General features: G+C 47.3%; 1 protein-coding gene across 1 annotated transcript in view; it reads right to left on the bottom strand.

Annotated features, from left to right (window-relative positions):
* The window catches only part of LOC147370320 (epididymis-specific alpha-mannosidase-like), a 36,601-nt gene extending 21,132 nt beyond the window's left edge, over nt 1-15,469 (bottom strand). Inside the window, 6 exon segments of the mRNA XM_086407315.1 lie at nt 4,676-4,835; nt 6,877-7,237; nt 10,759-10,864; nt 13,031-13,177; nt 15,340-15,433; nt 15,435-15,469. Of these exon segments, the coding sequence (XP_086263441.1) occupies nt 4,676-4,835; nt 6,877-7,237; nt 10,759-10,864; nt 13,031-13,177; nt 15,340-15,433; nt 15,435-15,469 (903 nt within the window).
* Between the last annotated feature and the right edge of the window lie 520 nt (nt 15,470-15,989).

The raw sequence follows: 15,989 nt of genomic DNA, 5'->3' as shown, positions 1-15,989 counted from the left end.
AGTGACGAAATTAAACTAGTTTTCAAATGCCTTCCAAGAAATAAAAGATCAGATTTCAAGGAGATTTCTACCAAATATTGAAGAGGAATTAATACCAATCTTTTTTAGTCTCTTCCAAAAATTAGAAGAGGATAGAACACTTTAAATAAGTGTGATTTTTTAAGATCAACATTACCCTTACATCAAACCAGACAAGGAAGCCTCAAGAAAAGAAGATTATAGCCCAATGTCCCTGGTGAATATAGATATAAAAATGCTCAACAATATATTCACGAAACAAATTTTACAATACATGAAAACAGTATTACACCATGATCAAGCAGGATTTATTCCAGGAATGCAAGGGTGTTTCAACAGCCACAAATAAATTAGTGTGCAACACCCCATTAAGAAAATGCAGATAAAAATCATATGATCATCTTAATGCAGAAAAAGCATGTGACAGAATTCAGCATTCATTTATGACCAAAAGTCTCATCACAGTGGGTATGGAGGGAATATACCTCAACCTGATGAAGATCAAGTATGACAAACCGACCCCTGGCAACACATTCAATGATGAAAAACTGAAAGCTTTTCGTTTAAGATCAGAAAAGACACAGATGATTACATGTACCACCTTCATCTATTATGGTGTTACAAATCATAGCTGCAGCAATTAGGAAAGAAAAGAGAAGGCACAGGAATTAGAATAAAAGCAACTAAAAACTGTCACTACTGGCAGCTGTAATGATGTTATATATAAAAATCCCTAGAGATATAAACTGTTAGAATTAATAAATTCACTATAGTTGTAAGATAAAAAGTCAATATACACAATCATATGTTGATGAGCATTTCTCTATACTTACAACAAACTGTCATAAAGAGAAATGAAGGAAACAATCTAGTGATAGTTGTATCAAAAAGGTGAAATACCTAAGAATACTTTTAACCAAGTAGGGGACAGACCCGCACACTGAAACCTGTAAGGCAGTGATTATAGAAATTGAAGAAGACACAAATAAATGGGAAAATATTCTGTGCTCATGAGTGAAAGAATTGATGAAATGTCCACATTTCCCAAATCTATCTACAGATTCAATGCAAAGCCTATTACAATTCCAATGACATTTTCCCTAGAAATAGAACAACCAATCCTAAAATTTTTTGGAACCACAGAAGACCCTGAGTAGTCAAATCACCCTTGAGGAAGAAGAACTGTACAGGAAGCATCATGACTCTGATTTCATCATATGCTACATTCAGTTCAGTTCAGTCGCTCAGTCGTGTCCGACTCTTTGCGACCCCATGAATCGCAGCACGCCAGGCCTCCCTGTCCATCACCAACACCTAGAGTTCACTCAGACTCACGTCCATTGAGTCAGTGATGCCATCCAGACATCTCATCCTCTGTTGTCCCCTTCTCCTCCTGCCCCCAATCCCTCCCAGCATCAGAGTCTTTTCCAATGAGTCAACTCTTCACATGAGGTGGCCAAAGTACTGGAGTTTCAGCTTTAGCATCATTTCTTCCAAAGAAACACTCAGAAATGAATTGTCCGAGGAGACACATGTGCTGACAAAGCAAGAGACTTTATTGGGAAAAGGCACCCAGGTGGAGAGCTTCATATGGTACAAGGCTATACTAATCAAAATAGACCAATATCGACATAAAAAGAGATACATAGATCAATGGGGGAGGATAGAAAGCTCAGAAATAAGCCACACATATAAGGTAATTATTTTACATCAAAGGAGCCAATAACATAAAATAGGAAAAGGACATTTTCTACAATAAATAGTGTTAGAAAACTGGATATCCTCATTCAAGGAATGAATTTGGACTACCATCTGACACTGTACTCACATATTAACTCAAATTAGTTGAAGACTTGATGATAAGACCTGAAACTATAAAGTAAAAGAAAACATAAGCAATAAACTCCTTATCATCTATTTTAATTGTATTTTTGGATTTGATACCAAATGCTAAAGCAACCCAAGGAATAATAAACAATTTGGACTACATCAAACAAAAGCTTCTGCACAGCAAAGTATCTTCAACAAAATAAGACAACCTACTAAATGGGAAAAAATACTTGCAAATCATAAATATGAAAAAGGTTGATATCGAAAATATATAAATAATACATACAACTGAATGGTAAAATACAAGCAATTTAGGTAAAAAATGGGCAAAGGACCTGAACAGACATTTGTCCAAGGAACATATAGAGATGCCAACAGACACAGGAAAAGATACTGAATATATCAAAATCACAGAGAGGTACCACCTCAAATCTATTAGAATGACTGTTGTCCAAGAGACAAGAAACCAGAAGTGTTGCTCAAGATGAGGAGAAAAGAAAACTTTCATGCACAGTTAGTTTGAATGAAAATTGTTATAGCAACTATAGAAAACAGTATGGAGATTCCTCAAGAAATTAAAGATAGAGCCACATATGATCCAGCAATCCCACTTCTGTGTGTTTATCCAAAGAAAACAAAAACATTAACTTGAAAAGACGTCTGCACCCCCAGGTTCATTGTTGCATTATTTAAAACAATATATGGAGTCAGCCTATGCATCCATCAGTGGATGAACAGATAAAGAAAATGTTATATAAATATTTATAAATGTGTATATATATATATAAGTATATATAGTTATTCACCAATAACATCATCAATAAAAAACAGGAAATCTTGCCATTTGCAGCAACATGGATGGGACTCGAAGTCATTATGCTAAGTGAAGTCAGATAGGGAAACATGAATGCCATATGATCTCACAGGTGAATTTTTTTAATGGAGGTAATATAAAAATAAGCTTATGCCTGGAGAGAACAGATTGGTGGTTGCTTAAATGACTGATGGAAGTCAAAAGGTATAAATTTCCTTCGACAAAATACAGAAGTCTTGGAGATGCAGAGTACATCATGGTAACTGTGGCTAATGATACTCTATCATGTATTTGAAAGTTGCTTAAAGAGTAGATCTTAAAAGCTCACATCACAAAAAAAAATTTTGTAACTCTCTGTGGTGACAGATATTAACTAGATCTATTGTGGTGATCATTTTGCAATGTATTCATATATGGGGTCATTATGTTGTATTCATGCGACTAATATAATGTCATACACAATAAAGAAGGAGAGAGCTACAGTTCTAAAAAAAAGTACCCCCCCAATAGTCACAGTATTCTGTGTTTTCCTTGTTGAAATTTGGCTTTGGGAAAAGTACATATAATAGAATTATAGTGAGAATATATGTAAGAGGCAGGGCTCACAGGAGTGAAAGTCTTCCTTTGACTGAGATGAAATCATGTCATGGATAAAGTTGTTCAGAGGCATTTCATGTGTATCTCAAATGTTGGACTCAATTGAATGTCCAGCCACCTCTGAATGCATCTTTATTAAAATCTGCAATTCCTGGCTCACAGAAATCTTGCAGAGGAGATTATCTTACTCTCGTGGGTGTGTGCGTGCTCAGTCACTTGGTCGTGTCTGACTCTTTTGCTACCCCTTGGACTGCAGCCCACCAGGATCCTCTGTTCATGGGATTTTCCAGGCAAGAAGACAGGAGTGGACTGCCATTTCCTCCCCCAGGGGATCTTCCTGACCCAGGGGTCAAACTCACATCTCCTAAGTCTCATGGTGTTGGGAGGCACATTCTTTACCACTGAGCCACCTGGGAAGACTCTAGTGGGCACAGCAAGGTAAGATCAAAGAAAGTTCTCTTTAGGTTTTGACAGGTGAGTCCAGGCAAAATTAGTCCTGTGAGTGGCCAGAGGGATGAAACCTTCAGAATTTATTGCTCTCAGGCTGGCTAAAGAGATATTTCATAAAATCTATTCTTATCTTTTCTCTCTCATGAATTCTGTGATGAGCGCACCACAAAAACTCATGAGAGTGTATAGCACAATAAACAGCTTAACTTCCCCAACACAGGTGGGCAGATCCCTGGACGGGGCTGAAGCGGCCCCAGGGTGAAGGTCTTTGATCAGAGGGGAAAGGTCATGACTGGATCTTACGGGGCCTCCGAGTGTGTTCAGAACCATCTCCAGAAAGAAATGCCAGAGTAATAATATGTTGATGAAGCAAGCCTAGATTTATAAATCCTCCAGCACCCCACTTTGACAGTCATCATAACAAGTAAGAAGTAGGAGGTTGCTGCTGCTGCTGCTGAGTCGCTTCAGTCGTGTCCGACTCTGTGCGACCCCAGAGATGGCAGCCCACCAGGCTCCCCCGTCCCTGGGATTTTCCAGGCAAGAACAGTGGAGTGGGTTGCCGTTTCCTTCTCCAATGCGTGAAAGGGAAAAGTGAAAGTGAAGTTGCTCAGTCGTGCCCGCCTCTTAGCAACCCCATGGATTGCAGCCCACCAGGCTCCTCCATCCATGGGATTTTCCAGGCAAGAGTACTGGAGTGGGGTGCCATTGCCTTCTCCAGTAGGAGGTTAGAGGTAGATTTTTATAAACTTTTGTGACCCAGATCCAAGTTACTTTAGGCAGGTGTTTCTATTTTCCTTTGGCAAATACCACATTCTGAACTCCCAAGGCAGTAAAACTGACTGGATGAAGACCAGCCTGGTTAGAGCTGCAAACAGGTAAAGGGTAGTAGCAGGTACAGAGGCCAGACCCATCATGGCAATCTCTGGGTGTAGTTGAGGAATCAGGGCCTGGGATGTGCCCCCTTACCCACGGCCAGAGAACATGTCCTATCTGGAACCAGATGAACTGTTCCCATGTGTTGTTCAACAGTTTCTTGGTATACATCTGAATGTTGTCCTTAATGACAGGCATGTCACTGGGGGTGAACATCTCATCCATGCGTTGATCTTGGAAGAAAAACCCTTCGCTGAGAGACAGGGAAGAGTGTTAGGGGGCTGCACCCTGGAAAGGAAGGCAGCCTGGGGTCCAGGTGGACCGGAAGTGCTCTGTGAGGCCAGAGTGCATCTGGGCCAGCAGACCCCTCTGATGGCCTCCATCATCCATCAGTCTGACAGGCAGGTCAGTGGTGGGCAGATGAGAGCTTTGTGGACAGAGGGGCCACATTTCAGCCCTGTGGGGGACCTCAAGCACATCTCCTTACAGCTCCTGTATTCCTTCTGCTGCCAAGTGAAGCCCACAACCTCTGGGCCCCACCTCCACCATACGGATTAAGTGAGGACCGTCTTGATTCCTCCTTCTTTATGTCAGCTCCATGCTCATCAGATCCACTCCCAAGGACGCAAAGAGGGCTGGGGCCAAGGGTAAGCAAGGAACACAGGCACCGTGGGCACCAGACTTCGGGGGTATAAAAATCTTGATACCTAAATTATGGTATTTTAACAATATTTTTAAAGTAAAAATGACTCTGAAAAACTTCTTAATGAGCAGAATCTCAATATTCTGTATAAAGACAGGCCAGCATGCTGGAATCCACAGGCACTAATGTGGTTTGGGACCCACCAAAAGTGAACTTCTGGGGTCTGGATAGCCCACAGCAAGGGTCTTTGCCATTCATGCCAGGAAGCATAGAGGTGACATCTCAACCAGGCTCCAGGAATGACCACTCTGAATCTCTGTGAATCTCAGTTTGCTAATCACTAAGGTATACTAAAATTGAATTGAATTGAAGAAAAATTGACTTAAATTGAAGAAAGTGGAGAAAACTACTAGACCATTCAGGTATGACCTAAATCAAATCCCTTATGATTATACAGTGGAAGTGAGAAATAGATTTAAGGGACTAGATCTGATAGACAGAGTGCCTGATGAACTATGGACTGAGGTTCGTGACATCATACAGGAGACAGGGATCAAGACCATCCCCATGGAAAAGAAATGCAAAAAAGCAAAATGGCTGTCTGAGGAGGCCTTATAAATAGCTGTGAAAAGAAGAGAAGCAAAAAGCAAAGGAGAAAAGGAAAGATGTAAGCATCTGAATGCAGAGTTCCAAAGAATAGCAAGAAGAGATAAGAAAGCCTTCCTCAGCGACCAATGAAAAGAAATAGAGGAAAACAACAGAATGGGAAAGACTAGAGATCTCTTCAAGAAAATTAGAGATACCAAGGGAACATTTCACACAAAGATGGGCTCGATAAAGGACAGAAATGGTATGGACCTAACAGAAGCAGAAGATATTAAGAAGAGGTGGCAAGAATACACAGAAGAACTGTGTACAAAAAAGATCTTCACGATCCAAATAATCACGATGGTGTGATCACTGACCTAGAGCCAGACATCCTGGAATGTGAAGTCAAGTGGGCCTTAGAAAGCATCACTACGAACAAAGCTAGTGGAGGTGATGGAATTCCAGTTGAGCTATTCCAAATCCTGAAAGATGATGCTGTGAAAGTGCTGCACTCAATATGCCAGCAAATTTGGAAAACTCAGCAGTGGCCACAGGACTGGCAAAGGTCAGTTTTCATTCCAATCCCAGAGAAAGGCAATGCCAAAGAATGCTCAAACTACCACACAATTGCACTCATCTCACAGGCCCGTTAACAACACATTTCTGTTGTTGGAAGTTCCCGGTTTTCGGTACTTTCTTCAGACAGCCCCAGGAAATAAAGAAACTACATCATAGGCTGCTGCAAGGATTAAAAGAAACCCAGAGGGCAGTGGCTTCCACCAGGCCTGGCACTTTGTAGATGGCAAAGGCAGTGTCTGTGTGGTTGTTGGGTGTTACATTCATTCATGCTCGCTGCCCACCCATCAGAAGAGTTATTATGTCCCAGGTACCCTGAACCCCCCACCACCCCCTCTCTGCATCGAGCACAGTTTACTGAGTGCAGGTCTGTGCCAGACCCTTTGGAGACTCAAGAAGGCAGCACCAGCCCAGCTGAAGGGGGAAGGGGATTCAGAGCCACAGACATCCGAGCTGGGCCTGTAACTCAGCCAGGAGCTAGACCTACAGGAGGAGAGAACCATTCATGCTGGAGGGCACAGCAGGACAAAGATGGGCCTGGGACCTCCCATGGCCTGTGTAGCCGCCAGCATCCCAAATGCTCGGGAGAATAGCAGGGGCTCTGAGATGCAGGAAGGAATAGAGGGTGAAGAAGCAGAGGTGAGTTGGGAGCCGTGGATGTGGCTCGCTGCTCACCTGTTTCTGCTGCATGGTCACCTTCAGGTCATAGTCTATGCGGGAGATGATGTGGCCACTGAAGCCCGCCAGGGCAAACAGGATGGGAGTTGTGGCGGATGCACCAAATGAGTCCACCTGCCAGGAGAACTGCGGCCGGATCCCAAACGTTTCATAGAGAAACCCATGTCCTTCTGCAAAGAGATCAGCCTCCTCAGTGGCTGAAGGGTGGCCCCTCACCCCCTAACTCCCTCAAGTCCCCCTGCCCTTCTCTAGGACTGGAGTGCCATCTACCAGGCCAAGCAGGGTCTTGCTACTGTAGACACTAATACAGAGGACTCCATCTCAGAACCATCCGACCACTAACTTACTGAATTCTGACTTACAAGCTACTACATCGAGCCACATCAGCATCACCGATTTGATGGACATGGGTTTAGCAAGCTCCCGGAGTTGGTGATGGACAGGGAGGCCTGGTGTGCTGCAGTCCATGGGTTCGCGAAGAGTTGGACACGACTAAGTGACTGAACTGAACTGAAGTGATATTGAGCCAGGCTGTTCTGAGGCCATCAGAGAAAAGAGATGGAAAAGCACTTGGTCCAGCCTCCAGGGAGAGGGGCTGAGCTAACAAGCCCCTCACTGACTGGGCCAGGCTCGGGTCAGATCCATGGTTCTTACCTGGTGGCAGCGTGACTTGGGTAAGTTTTAGTAGGATTTGAGCCTCAACCTTTACCCCTACGGGTGGAGTCTTGTAAGACTCCCCATCTCCAGGACTGCCTCAAGGACTGAAGGGACTAAGTGTATGTCTTGTACTTAGAACATGAAGTTTATTGTGAGAGGAAATCAATGTCCATCCTCCGGGGAGCTTGGCTGGTCTTGGAAATGATGCTTCATGAAATCCCCTGGGGAGGAACCATTGCCCGGAGGTTCATGTCCTTTCCTACCCCAGGGTGATGGGAACACAATTGTGCTGGGATTCTGGTTGCCATGGTCTAGGCCAGGCCTCTGGGGTCATCTCTGGGGCATTCAGGACAGTGGGCATGGTGGGCTGAGACCAGAGGTGAGGGCTGTCCCCACCGTGGTCACCCCCGAGGAGGGGAGGGGTTCAGCACCTATCCCCTCCTTCCAAGCTCAACAGCACTTGTCTGACCAGATTCTGGGCTGAGCTCTGGGGACCCAGAGAAGGATCAGACACCAGTCACTAGCAGAGACAACCTGTAGTTTCCAGGTGGAGAGGGGAGATGATAAGGTCCTGTGAGTTTAACGGAGGTTCCTGGACCATGAGACCCCTCAGCTGAGTCTGAGATGAGCTGTTCAGGTGGAAACAACAGGAAAGCTTGTGATTGAAAGCACAGGAGGCCCTGTTGTGGGAGCAGCTTAAGAGCAGCAGGAGGCAGAAGGATGAGGTAGAGGCCAGGAGGTGAGGGCTGAGACTGCACTTTGCAGACTAGGAGTTTATTTAACAAAACTTAAACATTCCCATCATGTTCCTATTTACACCTAGAAATAAGTCCATAGAAACTCAGAAGGAAGGAACCACAGATTAAAGGGGTGAAAGGAGAGACAGTGTAAAGAAAATTCTCAGAAAAAATCCAATGCCATCTTGATGTTCGACACTTGGTGTAACTGGGATCACACTTAGGGGGGTGACAATGGGCTAGAGCTGTAATCAATGCTGGCTCATCCACTGCCCCTTTGACCTTCCTTTGGCCTCAGCCTTCGTGCCTGTTCCACAAAATGAAACTTAGAACAGTGATGCTCCCTTAGTACCCTGCCTTTCAGTTCAGTCTCTCAGTCGTGTCCGACTCTTTGCGACCCCATGAACCACAGCACTCCAGGCCTCCCTGTCCATCACCAACTCCTCATGTCCATTGAGTCAGTGATGCCATCTAGCCATCTCATCCTCTGTCATCCCCTTCTCTGCCTTCCCTCAATCTTTCCCAACATCAGGGTCTTTTCAAATGAGTCAGCTCTTTGCATCAGGTGGCCAAAATATTGGAGTTTCTGCTTCAACATTAGTCCTTCCAATGAACACCCAAGACTGATTTCCTTTAGGATGGACTGATGGATCTCCTTGCAGTCCAAGGGACTCTCAAGAGTCTTCTCTAACACCACAGTTCAAAAGCATCAATTTTTCTGCACTCAGCTTTCTTTATAGTCCAACTCTCACATCCATACATGACTACTGGAAAAACCATAGCCTTGACTAGACAGACCTTTGTTGACAAAGTAATGTCACCCTGCCTTTAGGGATGGGTGAAGCTATTTCTTGTGAAAAAACATTAGTTACATAGCTTGGAATGGGTGTTTGGTGCAAACTATGCAAGGGGATGGAGAACACAGTGGGGATAGAGGGGATGGTGGTGATTATAGTGGTGGAGGTGATGGTGGGTGAAGCAGTGGTTGCGGTAGTAATGGCCATGGTAGAGATAATGATGATGGTGGTGGTGAGGATGGTAGAGGTGGTGATGAAGTTTTTGAACTGCTCATGATGGTGTTAGCATTAATGGTGGTGGTTTTGGTGGTGGTGGTAGAGTTGACATTGGAGATGTGTTTCTTTTTTGTGGTACTGGTGGTCATGGTGTCAGAGGCTGTTGGAATGGGCAGGTGATGTGCTGGTGGAGGTGGCCCTTCTGTTTGTAGTGTCAGTTGTAATACTGGTAGTGGAGTTGGTGATGATGGTGGTAGAGGTTTTGTTGGTGGCGAAGATGATGCAGAAGCTGGTGGTAGTAGAGGTGTTCATGAGGTGATGTGGTTTAGGTAGTTGTCCAGGCGGTGTTTGATGAGATGGTGGTGGTAGCAATGAAGTAGAGGTGTATGAGGTGGCTGAGGTGTTTGAGCTGTTGGTGGATGTGATGCCAGTGGTGCTGCTGGTGGTCCTCAAGGTGGTGTAGGCAGTGATGACAGTGGCAGAGCTGCTGCTGCTGCTGATGGAGATGTGGTGGTTGTTGATGGTGGTGGTAGTGCTGATGGTGTAGACAGAATGATTGAGGTGGTGGTGTTGGTAATTATGGTGGTGGTGGTGATGGTAGTAATTGTGGTGGTGGTGATGGTGTACATGTAATGATCGAGGTGGTAATGGTGTTAGTGATTATGGTGGTGGTGGTGTTAGTAATTATGGTGATAGTGGTGATGGTGTACATGTAATGATCAAGATAATGGTGGTGTTAGTAATTATGGTGGTGGTGATGGTGGAGTATGTGCTGTTATTGGAGGTGGTGGGGGTGTTGGAGCTGATGCAGATGGTGATGGTGGTGGTAATGGTGTGAATGAACAGTGCTGGAGTATGTGGTGGGTGGGGTGATAACAGAGATGGGATCTAACCTTCACTGACCATTTACTGGAGATCCACACACTACACTCAATGTGCTCTGTTTGAATTATCCCAATTCAATCTCAATAACAATGCTTTGAGGTACCTCATTATCAAACTTTTTTATAGAGGAGGAAGTTGAGACTTAATGGGGTTACATCACTTGCCCCCTGTTCAGAGGGTTGAGAGCCAGGATATAGCCAGCCCATCTGGTCTAAAATCCACACTCAAGCCCTGCACTCAAGGGCACAGGCAAGGGTGTGGCATCAGCCAATCACAGTTTTTGTGGATCACAGTCTCCTGCTGAGAGGTGAACCTGGAGGCCAGACCAGGGCTCAGATACCCAGTCGCAGCCTAACAGGAGATCCAAGGGACCCTGGGTCTGGGAAGGGGTAATCAAACCTGTGAGCTGGAGGATCTGGTCATCGACGTGGGTCACGGCCTCATCATGCATGACCTGGCCTCCAAGGACAAACTCCAGGCGTCTTTGGGCCACAAGCTCATGGACCTTGGCATTGGAGGCAGAGAGAAATAGCCAGGTGACAGCCCCCAGGCTGAGCCTGGTTGTGTTTGTTGGGGACATGCCTACAGAGTCTCATGGTCCTTCCTTCAAACTCCTCACCTTCATTTATTCTGCAAAAGCAGGACCCTGTCTGTCCTGGTCAGCACTGTGTCCAGTACCTAGACCAGCACCTGACCCATGACGGCAGCTTCATAAAACACATATATAATATATAAGTATATATCTTGAAATTTTGCTTTTGGAATAATTTCAAACTTAAAGAATACTTGCTAGAATTGTATCAGGCACTCCCATAAGTACTTCCCCCAGATTATCTCGTCATTATTTTTGCGTGTTTCCTTGAATACGCTCCCATATCCTTACACATACTTTGTTTCTTCAAAGCCATTTGAAAGCACAAGTTAGCCTTTAGAATACTTCAGTATAGGTTTGGCAAGAACAAGATTATTGTAACTTTTGCATACTTATCAAAATCAAGAAATTTAATGTTAAAAACGCTACTATGGAATTAAGGAACTTTAGTCAAACTTTGCCACTTGTTCCACTAATGTCCTTCCTCTGGTGCAAGATTCAATCTAGGATCATGAATTGGTTTTAATGTCATTTCTCTTCATTATCCTTTAATTCATAACACTTCACTAGCCTTTCTTTTTCTTCCATGTGATTGATAATTTCTAAGATTACAGGCTAGTTATTTTGTAGACTGTCCTTCAAATTGGGTTTGTCACATGATTGGATGACAAATTTTAGTATATATGAAAGAAAGGGAGGACGGAAGATGGGAGATGAAGCTGAGCGGAGCTGACCCCTGGGGATGTCCCTGGACATGTAAGGGCAAAGGCTATGGCAGTAAGGTGCCATCCACTTGACAGACTGTAGTTTTGATTTGATTTCTGAAGGTACAGTATTTGAAGCTCATTCACTGAAAATATACTGAATGACACCTACATGTACTGTTTCAAAAAACACCTACTACATTCTGGGCATCGCCCAGGTAATGAGGATTCCGCCAGAACAAAGCAGAGAAAAACTCTCTCTTTGTGGGCTGTCCCACTGAATTACCTTAGCCAGGCCACACCTCTCTCTAGGGGAGGAGACAGATGTTTGGGGGCATCCATGTAAAGAAATGGGAATTTTCTACTGAAGACCTTGGAGAGTTATGCTTCGAGTCAGGATATCTGACCCAGAATCCCACCTGTCTGGTATAAGCTGTGTGACCACGAGCCAGTTACCTGCCCTCTCTGAACCTGAACCTTCTCTGTAGTGAGGCTGTTGGGAGGAGTCAATGAAATAATGTATAGAAAGTCATAGGCCAGCACCCGGAATGCCACAGAGCCCATCAAACGGGAGGCTGGTCCTCTCAGCTCTAGGGTTGCAGGTTCACATCCTCTCTGGGGGGACCTTGTGGACACCCTGCTTCACCATCTGAGCTTTGCTACCTTGAGCAGGTCTCTGGGCCTCTGAGACTCACCACCGGGGACTGTTCTGAGGGAAAGGGAAGCCTGGAGGGGCCAAGCTCCAGAGAGGCATCCCAGGTGCTTCCATCATGTGGTTACTCCAAGTAGAGCCTCTCTGAGGAGGGAGATCGCTCCCACTGTAGATGCGGCTGACAGAGGCCACTGGCCACCTGTGATCACCCAGGGAGGTGGGGGAGCAGGACCTGGTCCCAGGCTGCCCTCCATGGAGCGGGGCTTCTCACTCCCTGTGATGAGTGAAGCCAATCTGCCTCCAGCCTTGAAACCACAGGGACTGTGGCACCCCCTGGCTGGGTCACCAGCTCCCGTCCCCAGGGGGGCCACACAGATGTGTAAATGAAGGAAGAGAGTGTGGACACAGGCCCCCCTGGAGCGCCCAGTGTCAGAGGTGACCCCGTTCATGCCAGCTGAGTGCCAGTGGGGTTACCACAGCTGCAATTAGTAGCCAGAAAGGCGGGATTAAACACAAACCTATCTCCTGGGCATGGGGCTGACCACAACTCTCATCTAAACTCTGAGAGCAGCCCCAGAGAGTTTAGGGCCTCCTGGTTTACACAGCACAGCCCTGGCCACAGAGAGCACTGTCCCAGGAGCTTCCTGGAGGGTCATCACTGGGACCCCCAGGCCACTCCTCTCTCAGCTCCCCGGTGAGGACCACCCTGGAGGGCAGCGTTACCTGGACTTTCTGCTTGGCTGACGCAACGCCATCCCACCACAGCCGGAAGAACTCCTGGTCCACGATGATGAACCTGTGCTGCTTATTACGGGTCAGGTCCTCCACCACCGAGGTGTAGACTGTGGTGACATAAGCCTGCATGCTCTCCTAGACCGGGGGAGGGGAAGGGGGACACCATCACACCAGCTCCATCGGGAATCCCGGAGGCCAAGGAGTAAAATCCAGGGACCCACAGTGTCGGAGGGCCCCTGGCACTCACACCATCTGCCCAGGGCCCTGCCCTCTGCTCTCACTGCTGTTCCAGCAAGGGAGCCTCTGTGCCCACTCTGTGCCAGAGGCACGATACACAGTACGCTGGGGGAAGGACATGGGCAGGCACTCCTTGATGGGAAGGAAGGTGCTCTCCTGGGGAGACACATGTGGAAACAGACCATGGCACTGTGACAGAGGGACGTGCCGGCCAGGCCCGGGGTCAGGGACAGCCTCCCAGAAGGACATGCTGGGTGGCCCTGAGGCTGCCATGGGGGGACAGACCAGTCAAACCCAGGGGCCCCAGGGGAGAGGTCCAGGGACTCAGAAGGGCTTCCTTGGGCTGGAATGAGGAGTGTGGGTGCTGAGATGGAGCTGAAAGGAGCAGACCCCCGGGTTGTCCCTGTGGATCTACCTGCCTCGCCCCAGGCAAGGAGCCCCCAGGATGGAGCCGCGCCTGCTTCCCATCTAGGTCAGCCTGGCTCACTGTGGAGCCCGGAGATGCTGGTAAAGGAATGCAGAGAGCACTGGGCAGGGAGTCAGGAGGCATGGGGGCTATTTCTGGTGACCTTGAGCAGCACCAACCTTCTCTGGGCCTCAGTTTCCCCTTCTGTAAACTGGGGGTGACAGGTCAGCAGCTCCACACACAGGTCGGTGGCCCCAACAGAGGCTACCCAGTGGGCCCAGGACCGGACTCAGCCTCAAGGCTCTTGCTGCCCCTCTCTTTAAAATGAGCTCCTCACTTGTTAACATCTCATGTAATGAATTATATCCATCATCACAGAGTGGGGTAGTGTGTTTATTTATTTCCTTCCTTCTTCCATAAGAGAGTTCAAGGAGGCATGTCTAACAATTTAAAGTCACCTAAAGAAATCAGAGTCTTTCCCCCCTCTCCTTCCTGGCATCATTCATTCATTCACTCAACAAACACTCAGGGAGCCTCTACTCCATCCATCAGGCGGGTTGAGAATATGTTCGTAGACCCAGTGGATGAAGCCCCTACCGAGGCAGTTGATGTTCTAGTTTGGAAACCAGAGATTTACAAGCTGGTAAGTAAAATATAAGGAAGGGAGTAGGGGGAATATATACAGGGGAGGCAATGGCACCCCACTCCAGTACTCTTGCCTGGAAAATCCCATGGATGGAGGAGCCTGGTAGGCTCCAGTCCATGGGGTCGCTAAGAGTCGAGCCGACTGAGAGACTTCACTTTCACTTTTCACTTTCATGCATTGGAGAAGGAAATGGCAACCCACTCCAGTATTCTTGCCTGGAGAATCCCAGGGACAGAGGAGCCTAGTGGGCTGCCGTCTATGGGCTCGCACAGAGTCGGACACGACTGAAGCGACTTAGCAGCAGCAGCAGCAGCAGCAAGGGCTTCCCCGCTGGCTCAGCGGTAAAGAATCTGTCTGCAATGCAGGAGATGCAGGGTCCCTGGGTCGAGAAGATCCCCTGGAGAAGGAAATGGCAATCCACCCCAGTATTCTTGCCTGGAGAATCCCATGGATAGAGGAGCCTGGCAGGCTATAGTCCACAGGATCACAAAGAGTCAGACCCGACTGAAGTGACTGAGCACAGCACATACAGGAGAGTACACAAGGGTGCCAGGAAGGCCTCACCATGAAAGCCCTTTTCAGGAACAACCAGGAGATAGAGAGGGACTGAACCCCTCAGGCATCTGGGAGGAAAGACTTTGTGGCAAAGGGAACAGCCAGTGCAAAGGCCCTGAGGCCCCTGCTCCCTATAGAAGTGAACCTCAGGGCGCAGAGTGGGTCCCCAGACTGAGCCTGTGACCATGTCCTTCCTCAGGCCTGTGCACACTTCATCTGATCTCTGCTGCCTGTAATTTTCCCCAGTACAGGTGGGGAAACTAAACCACAGAGACTGGAAGCGACCAGCACAAGCTCTGCCACACAGACCGTCCATAACGGAGGCAGAACCAGAGCCCAGGCTGCCCCTCCCTGTGGTGCAGACCAGGACACAAACCCACACTGGATTCCAGTGTGGGGAAAAAAAGGAACTGCAGCTCCAAGAGGTGAGCAAGAATCACTGAGGACACCCACCTGGAGGTGTGGGGGACCCATGTCCACGTGGTGGTGGGGCACCACGAAGACAGTGATTTGTGATGGGACCAGGGCCTCCTGGGGCCTCAGCACTGGGCATGAGCACAGGCAGCCAGCTGAGTGACTCCATCACACTGGCCTGCAGGCAGGGGCTGGAGGACTTCACTCTGCCTACAGGGCCTGGATTATCTGGAGCTGATTGGGCTACTACCCCTCAGGAGAGGAGGGAGGAAGAAAAACAGGAGAGACGCCCACATAGATGCCGTCACCTGAGTAGTGCAGGCTGGAGACACTGCCCTTCTGATGTTCACTCCCATCGGCAGTTTCCTGGCAATCTCTGTCCACTTTCAGGCCAAATACTGAATGCCACCTCCCCAGGGAAGCCTGCCAGACTTCACTCCTGCCAGGAATGCTACTCCTCACTCCAATGCCCATGCCCCTCCTTTGTGCCTCTCCAAGCTTTTCCTGCTGGGCTTACCTGCCCATCTCTACTTGCAGCCTTCTGACTGGCTGATTGACTCAGAAGCTGCCCTACAAAACTCAACACTCCATCCAGGGAGTGCCACCACCTGGAAGCCTGCCTTGATAAACTTGATTGCAGTGTACAGTATGGTGTTAGTCATTCAGTCGTGTCCAACTCTTTGCTACCC

This window comes from Bos grunniens, chromosome 6 (genome assembly GCF_055505025.1).
Source record: "Bos grunniens cultivar Pamir isolate PY7600 chromosome 6, Bosgru_T2T1.0, whole genome shotgun sequence".
Lineage (NCBI taxonomy): Eukaryota > Metazoa > Chordata > Mammalia > Artiodactyla > Bovidae > Bos > Bos grunniens.
Note: the sequence above shows the minus strand (reverse complement) of the source record. Positions and strands in the feature narration are given on the sequence as shown.